The sequence below is a fragment of the Salmo salar genome, chromosome 05 (assembly GCF_965601325.2).
Source record: "Salmo salar chromosome 05, fSalSal1, whole genome shotgun sequence".
NCBI classification, from domain to species: domain Eukaryota; kingdom Metazoa; phylum Chordata; class Actinopteri; order Salmoniformes; family Salmonidae; genus Salmo; species Salmo salar.
In genome coordinates this window covers 41,220,565-41,228,963 of record NC_138295.1, presented here as the reverse complement: position 1 = coordinate 41,228,963, position 8,399 = coordinate 41,220,565, and the positions used below count along the sequence as shown (strand labels likewise).

The 8,399-nt window shown below is 43.4% G+C and overlaps 1 protein-coding gene across 2 annotated transcripts; it reads right to left on the bottom strand.

The window, feature by feature from the left end:
* Window positions 1-288: 288 nt before the first annotated feature.
* Window positions 289-4,668, bottom strand: LOC100194681 (heterogeneous nuclear ribonucleoprotein A/B). 2 transcript variants are annotated; one of them, XM_014200054.3, is made up of 9 exons: window positions 4,511-4,668; window positions 3,837-4,103; window positions 2,875-3,043; window positions 2,550-2,708; window positions 2,325-2,456; window positions 1,978-2,068; window positions 1,659-1,829; window positions 1,475-1,560; window positions 289-1,016 (listed from the first exon to the last, which is right to left on the bottom strand). In XM_014200054.3, exons 2-8 carry the CDS (start codon window positions 4,076-4,078, stop codon window positions 1,490-1,492), a joined length of 1,035 nt encoding a protein of 344 aa, XP_014055529.1. In that variant the 5' UTR covers window positions 4,079-4,103; window positions 4,511-4,668; the 3' UTR covers window positions 289-1,016; window positions 1,475-1,489. The 2 variants fall into 2 exon arrangements, with proteins under 2 accessions (XP_014055529.1, XP_045574208.1); XM_045718252.2 differs by lacking the exon at window positions 1,475-1,560.
* Between the last annotated feature and the right edge of the window lie 3,731 nt (window positions 4,669-8,399).

The following is an 8,399-nucleotide window of genomic DNA, read 5'->3' as shown; positions in this document are numbered from 1 at the left end:
TACTGTAGTTCAACGTCAGATCCATAGTGGGGTAAGATCAGCTAGCTCGGAAAAGTAAATCGACGCGCAGGCTACGTAGCACAGCTTTCAACCCATTGACTGAGCCAGTTATCCCTCTGCCAGCAAAGTATCTGCCACCGCATCCCAGAGAGGCATCCGTCCGTACGGCACGATTTTAACCTTACCCAAGACAGGACAAGTAATCCATTTAACAGTACAAAGCAGTTAACAGTAACCAAAACAGCATTAGGGGGAGGGTTTATAAATAATAACAAAAGGATCCACGTGTAATATAAACCAAATGTTTATTTCTACCAATTTGCCCAAGACACTAGAGGAATGAGTTTCCAGAGAGAAAGGGAAGGCCCTCTACTTACATTAACAGGCTTGCGCTCAGTTGTACTGTATCGTATGTAACACTAGTAAAGCCACTTTTAAAAATTACAGAGAAGATGGGGGGACCTCCTTAAAAGCCAAAAAACTAATGCTGGTTGTCCTCGTCTACTAGCCAAATGCAAGCATTCACTAGACAAGCTTACAATGAAACCTTTGATTAGTTTTTAAATCTCTTATTTCACCTCACCCCACATCTGAAGCCATGCAACTCGCGTCAAACACTCAGCACGGGAAAATGTTTTACTAATCCTAGAAATAACAAAAAAAAAAAACGAAATTGTTTTATTTCAAAAGCTTCTGAAAGCACTGCTCCTGTTTGTTGGCAAATCCAGTAGACATGTAAAATACAACCACACAATACATTAGATTCAAAAAGGTACCAAAAAGTACAGTAAAAATAACACTTCCATCTCTGGAAATGTAAATGGACAAAACAATATATAAAAAAGAAAAGAAAAGAAAAAAAAAGGTGGAAAAGTGACATTTGCTTCCCCAGTTCCTCACTTGATCTGTACATATGGAGCATGAGTCCAAATTTCTGCCAACTCCAAAGGAAAAGCCAAAGCCCATGTTCACTGTGGCCGGACCATGGGTTTCTTTTTTCTTATTTACTTAAAGACCTTAAGAGAGAAACATGGTGCTTACAGTTACTGAGCATAACCAAATGGCATTTAGTATTACACAGGGACACCATGATGTTTATGAATGACTTAAACAGTTGTATACTTCTATTAAAAATGAACACACTCAGAGTGGGGAGAACGTCAAAGGGGACATGACACCTAGCTGCCATACCTAGCACCCCATCGGAAAGGCCCTAATGCTTATACTGGGTCAACCACCACCTCAACCCTTATTGATCAAGTAGTGTTTGTAGGGATGCATCTTAAAATGGTTGGCACATGGAATGAGTCCATTATTAATGAATTGCAGACCCTCCCCACCCACCCACTCCCCCCCCCCCCGTTAACAAACGTTTGAATGGGATCAGACTAGATGGGAGAAATTTTGGAGTCAAAAGGCACAAATGGTTACAGCTAGATTGTCATATCACCATAGATGATGCAAAAATGCATACCTGCACTACATGTGATCAGTATGGCTTGTAGCTACTCTGGTGGCCTCCACGTCTTGGAGTTTTCCCATAGCCTGCATTGCCCTGGTCTGGAGGACAAGAAAGAAAGGGACTGAGTGTCTTCCGGACGACAAGGACCAACAAAGTTTCTCACATTTGCGTTTTTTTTTGGGTGGTTATCGCTTACTGTAGTCGTAGCCACCCCCATAGCCATAGTATCCAGCGGAGTAGTCGTAGTTGCCGTAGCCTCCATATCCGCCGTAGCCTTGCTGTCCACCATAGCCGTAGCCCTGGTTACCATAGCCCTGGTTCCAGTAGTTGTTGTATCCGCCACCTTGGTTCCAATTCTGGCTCTGACCTGAGAAGATTAAGTTACAGTGATTAGAAGCACATAGAGCAGAGTTATATAAGCAACTACTTTGATCTTGGGACTGGGGTGAGAGGAGCCTATTTTAGAATCCGTTTCGCCAGGTTAAATCCACAAGGTGTTTGGTGTAGATAGTCACCTCCACGGCCCCTGCCTCTTCCTCCACCTCCACGGCCGCCATATTGCTGCTGCTGGTACACCTCTTTGGGCTGTGCTATTTTAATCTCACACTGGAACAGATCAGTAACATGAAGACTTAAGTTAGACATGGAAAAAAACCTTTGCCACACCCACTGCATGGATCTTAAATGTGAGGGTTACATGTTAACTGAGGAAACCACAGAATTTGTTCTATACAGAAATCTAAAGCTTAATTTGAAAGTAGGAGGAAGTCAAACTCTGCAGTCACAAGTACAAAAAGAGACCGTGCACACACACACACACACACACAACCCTGCAATGCATTGACTGCATTACAATTCTTACCTTGCTTCCACTGACGTTATGGAATTTCTTTTCTAACACTTTTTTGACAGGAGTCTCATCCTTATACGTGATGAACACGAATCCCCTTCTCTTTTCCGTCTTTGGGTCCTGTGGAAGCTCAATTGTCTCGATCTGCAGGTCAAAGGAAAATAAAACTATTACTGTTAAAACACCACCTTACCACCAAGTCAGTGTTACCCCCAAAGATAGATGATGATACTGTACCTCGCCAAAGGTTCCAAAGTACTCTTGGATAACTTCCTTGTCTGTGTCTGGGTTGAGGCCACCTACAAAGATTTTCTTTACGGGCTCCTTCTTCATAGCCATGGCCTTCTTGGGGTCGATCTGTCGTCCGTCAAGTCGGTGTTCCTTCTGTTCCAAAACCTAGACAAAAAGGGGGAAAAAATTGTCAGAGAATGAAGAATGGCAAATGGTAGTATGACTGCAGGGATGTTGCCAAGTTGTAATATTCCACATGGGAACACTGACATTCAATATGCATTACAGTCCTTAGATAAAAGTAGCAAACCCCAAAAACATGTTCTCTTACCTTGTCTACACTGACTGCTTCTTTGAATAGAATAAAGCCAAAGCCTCTTGACCGGCCTGTCTGCTGGTCCATCTTTATGGTGCAGTCCGTCACTTCACCGAATTTAGAGAAATAATCTTTAAGATCTTTCTTACTTGTGTCCCAGCTAAGTCCTCCAACAAACATTTTCCTAGCAAAGAAAAAAGGATAACTGACTAAATATGATGGTTGGGTAACAACTGCTCTAAAAGTGTTCGGGAACATCTAGTACAGGGTTCCCCAACTGGCAGCTAGTGGGACGAATCTGGCCTGTGGTTGGTTTTATTTGTCCCCCCAAATTCTGAGAAAAAATGTTTATCTTTTTTGTTGTTGGGTGGGTGAATTTTCATTGTTAGACAGAAGACTAAAAACACAAGGAAACCAGCTTCAAGTGATTTCTTAAAGCAATCTGTTCCCAAGTATCCCCAAACATAATCGTATACAAATATGATCAAGGTTTGAAATTATGTTTTAGTCAACACACACATATACATACATACACACACACACATATATATATGTATTTGTTTTGACCTTTTTGCAGTTCATAAATTATTTGTAATTACGTTCTGGCCCCCTTCCCAACCGCTCAAAAAAAAATATATACAATTAAAAAAATAAAAATCGTCCCGCGGCTGAATCTAGTACTCTACAAATCAGTGGCCATTGCTGTTGTAGAAAGGCTGGGCCTACTACTGTATGTCCAAAACCACATCATAAACCCCAAATGTCTGACCAGAAAGTCCGATGTGTGCCCTAAACAGAATAAACAACCTAGCCCTGCAAAAAGATACAATCGGCGGCGAGGGAGTGTTACATTTGATCGCTGCTGGAAGTGCCCCCCTCCCATTGCTCCCCACATGGCGCCAACAAAGCCAGACGGAACAAAGGAGCGATGCAACTCATTAGCACTCTGCCGAGATCGAAAACATTTCTGTACTCACCCTGCATCCTCCTCGCCTTTGCTGGCGTTGATCTGTCCGCCTTCGCCTTCAGTGGCACCATTTTGCGAATCTTCTCCCTCTACTGCCGTCTCGTCTTCTATGCAGGCTTCGGTCTCTTCCTCGCCTTTATTCAGGGTTACGGACTCTTCCGTTTCATCGGCTGTCTTGGCTCCGTTAAAATCATCCTCGCCTTCGTGGCCGTTTTCTGATGTTTCCATAAACTGTTGCTCGGTGTCAGACATTTTGTAATAGTTAGGTTCCCCGTTCCTGCACAAAATGAAACATTGTTACAAAAGGACCTGTACAATTATGTAACCCACTCGCCGTACATGCTTCGCCATTTATGCTATGCCAGTGAATACACTCCCCCACCATTTTGGCTTTACACATTGCTTTTTGTAAATGTATGGGAGACAATGTTCCCGGAATGCAAGCGATACATGGCAATCGACTCATCGAATGAGGGTGCAACAAAATATACTTTTTTGCACGGACTGAATGTAACAACCAAATATCGTCAATGTAACTGTCGCGCGGATAAACCGTTAGCATTAACCATACCACTCCGTTACGTAATGCGAACGGCCATGCGAGCTGTTTTGCTACTCAAATATTACAGCCACATTTATGCCTAACACCGAAATAACGAAAATAGTTATTCTTATGGTACTTACACAAATAAAAATAAGATGAATAGATGGAAAATAATCCCCTAAAGCCTCTTAGTGATCACACAATCAGAAAATACTCTTCAAGATGGATTCTCCCATACAACGCCAACTCGTGGTTGGTTTTATAGTACCCGTTAAACAAAAAACGACCTTTCATTTAGGGGGCCTCTGATTTGATCCCCAAAGCTGCCTATCATGGCCATGGCCAATTATGTACCCCAATTCAGTGTACACGCCCACTACACGTAAGTACTTGCAGTACCTTTTATTATTTTAGGTACATTCTTGAAGAAACAAGCCTGCAAACTACAAAACCATTTTTTTGGGGGGGGGGGGGGGGGGGGGGGGGGGGGACGGAAGCTGCGGCCAAGAGACCAGAGGTGGCAGAACGGAGTACTCGGGTTGGGGTGTAGGGTTTGAGCATAGCCTGAAAGTAGGGAGGGGCAGTTCCTCTTGCTGCCCCATAGGCAAGTACCAATGTCTTGTAGTGGATGCAAGCTTGGACTGGAAGCTAGTGGAGTCAGGGCCAGAATAATGCCCTGGCCCATGCCGTGGGGGGCCCAAGAGGCAGCAAAAACAAATAAGTATATATACAGTATATCAAATCAAATTGTATTTGTCACATGTGCCGAATACAACAGGTGTAGACCTTACAGTGAAATGCTTACTTACAAGCCCGTAACCAACAATGCAGTTAAGAAAAATAAGTTAAGTAAAACATAATTAAAGAGCAGCTGTAAAATAACAGTAGTGAGGCTATATACTGTACAGGGGGTACAGGCACAGAGTCAATGTGGGGGTGGGGGGGACGGCAATGCAAATAGTCTGGGTAGCCATTTGATTAGCTTTTCAGGAGTCTTATGGCTTGGGGGTAGAAGCTGTTAAGAAGGCTTTTGGACCTAGACTTGGAGCTCCGGTACCACTTGCCGTGCGGTAGCAGAGAGAACATTCTATGACTAGGGTGGCTGGAGTCTGACAATTTTTAGGGCCTTGTCGGGTGTCTGAAGTAAATCCTTCGTGTCCAACTCGTTAAAGAAAAAAATCTTCATCCAGTACGAGGTGAGTAATCGCTGTCCTGATATCGGTTATAAGAGACGTGGCAAAAACATTATGCACAAAATAAGTTACAAATAAAGCAACAAAAAAAAAAACACAATAGGTTAGGCAACCATCTCCTCCAGTGCCATTCTGAATATATTATACACTGTCTATGTAGTATATATTTGATATTTTTTCACTGCAACTGCCAACCACAGGAAGACTCAGGAGCCCACTCTCAATGAGTATAGACAGTCTGCTGCCAATTTAATTTTTTTTTTACTGTTATTTTACCAGGTAAGTTAACTGAGAACTCATTCTCATTTACAGCAACAACCTGGGGAATAGTTTCAGGGGTAGAGGAGGGGGATGAATGAGCCAATTGTAAGCTGGGGATGATTAGGTGGCTATGATGGTATTAGGGCCAGATTGGGAATTTAGCCAGGACACCAGGGTTAACACCCCTACTCTTACAATAAGTGCAATGGGATCTTTAGTGACCACAGAGAGTCAGGACACCCGTTTAACATCCCATCTGAAAGACAGCACCCTACACAGGGCAGTGTCCCCAATCACTGCCCTGGGGCATTGGGATATTTTTTAGACCAGAGGATAGAGTGCCTCCTACTGGCCCTCCAACACCACTTCCAGCAGCATCTGGTCTCCCATCCAGGGACTGACCAGGACCAACCCTGCTTAGCTTCAGAAGCAAGCCAGCAGTGGGATGCAGGGTGGTATGCTGCTGGGTAATCATCAGATGGGGGGGAGAAGAGGGGGTAGGGGGACCACACGATTAATTGGGGGGCCCTGCCTTGATTGGGTAACTGATTAATAAAAACAAAAACTGCATAATAAATAAATGTGACTGGTCAATTGTGTGAGTCAGGGGCTGGGCCCACACCTGTAGGGGGCCCAAGAGGCTAAAAATACTTATCTAAATTACTTTTTATCCAACCACAGGAGCCCACCCTCAATGTTCAAAACACACCAGAGAGCATAATTTTGCCACAGAGGATCAATAGTTTATCAAAAATAACTGTGGATGAAGTTTTATTACAAGCACATACAGGCATCTGCCAAAATGAAGGAAACACCAACATAAAGTGTCTTTAAAAGGGTGTTGTGCCACCACGAGATGCCAGAACAGCTTCAATGCAACTTGGCATAGATTCACCAAACCATGCCAGGGAAATACACCCCACATCATAACATATACATTGTATCCCTTGTGGCAATTACCGGTATGCCTACATGGAAGGCTGCATTTTGGGCAAGTGTGACAAATATAGGCTACAGCTTGTTGCATTGTGGCTATAGACATATAATCCATAGAAGGGTTTTGTAACCTCACCCTGGCAATTTGACTGTTAAACTCATGGGTACACTAGCAATGGATGCCAGTCCTGACTTGAATGGGAACTACCATCTATGGATTATATTTCTATAGTTGTTTATGGCTGTAGGTTTGCCTTCTGCAGATTTCAAAATACAATTGCGGGAAAAACGTACAGTTTGGAAAGTCAATGCCTACTGCTGAAAAGAGAAGAGTAATCTGTCTGTAGAACCATTACAAACACTTTTTCTCAACAACTCCCAATTTGTAGCTAACAGCAGCACTGTTTTTCAAAGTACCTCATCTTGAGATAGGCTATTGCCACGACAAGCGCATCGACCATCACCGTGAGTAGCCTATGGCTTCATCATTAGATGAGTCAGTTGCCACTGGAAATGTTACTTAATCGCCTACGATATATATGCATTTATAAACTGGGTGTGTCGAGCCCTGAATGCTGATTGGCTGACAGCTGTGGTATATCAGACCGTATACCACGGGTATGACCAAAATGTATTTTTACTGCTCTAATTACGTTGGTAACCAGTTTATAATAGCAATAAGGCCCCTCGGGGGTTTGTGGTTTATGGCCAATACAGCACTGCTAATGGCTGTATCCAGGCACTCCGCATTTCATCGTGCGTAAGAACAGCCCTTAGCTTTGGTCATATACCACACCACCCTGTGCCTTATTGCTTAAATATTGCCTCCCAATATAGTACAATCTGTGTGTCATTTCATTGGCCTGGGCTATTGTTTGTTTGAATTCAAGACCAGATTGATCTCCGTTTGTCAGAGTAGCCACTCATTTTGTTAATTTGTGTGGTATTAAAAAATATTCAGCCATGTCTTTTATCATGTAAATGACGTAGAATTGCATGCGTTTTTAAAAAGGCCGGGGGGGTTTTCACACCGTGGAGAAAAAAAATCCCATGTATGGAACCACAAAAAACGCCTCTACTTAACTGTAGCCTATGCCACATGGCAAACATTATGGCTTTATTAGAAAATGACTTTTTCTTAGACATTAAATTTACCGTGCCTCAAATTGCATCTTGGTGCATGGATTTGCTTACAGAAAAGTGTGGAGAGTAGGAGAAAGTTGGAACACCATGCAGCATTCTGGAGTTGCAAGGGTTTGATGGCACAAGCTGGGAGCCCAGCCAACAGCGAGTTGCAGTAGTCCAAACGGGAGATGACAAGTGCATGGATTTGGACCTGCGCTGCTTCCTGTGTGAGGTAGGGTCGTACACTACAGATGTTGAGCATGAACCTGCAGGTGCGAGTCACTGCTTTAATATTTTCAGAAGAGGACAGGGTGTTGTCCAGTGTTCTATTTGTGACACTTAACGCGCTGCAAGTCCTGCCTCTCCCACCTCATTGGTTTTTAGGAGCATAAACCCACGTGGGTGATTGAAAGATGAACCGAGGTCTCCAGTCCAGTTGGTGGTGGTAATGCACCTTCACATGGTCTCTCCTATCATTGCTATGCATATGACACAATTACTTTTCTCCTTACCC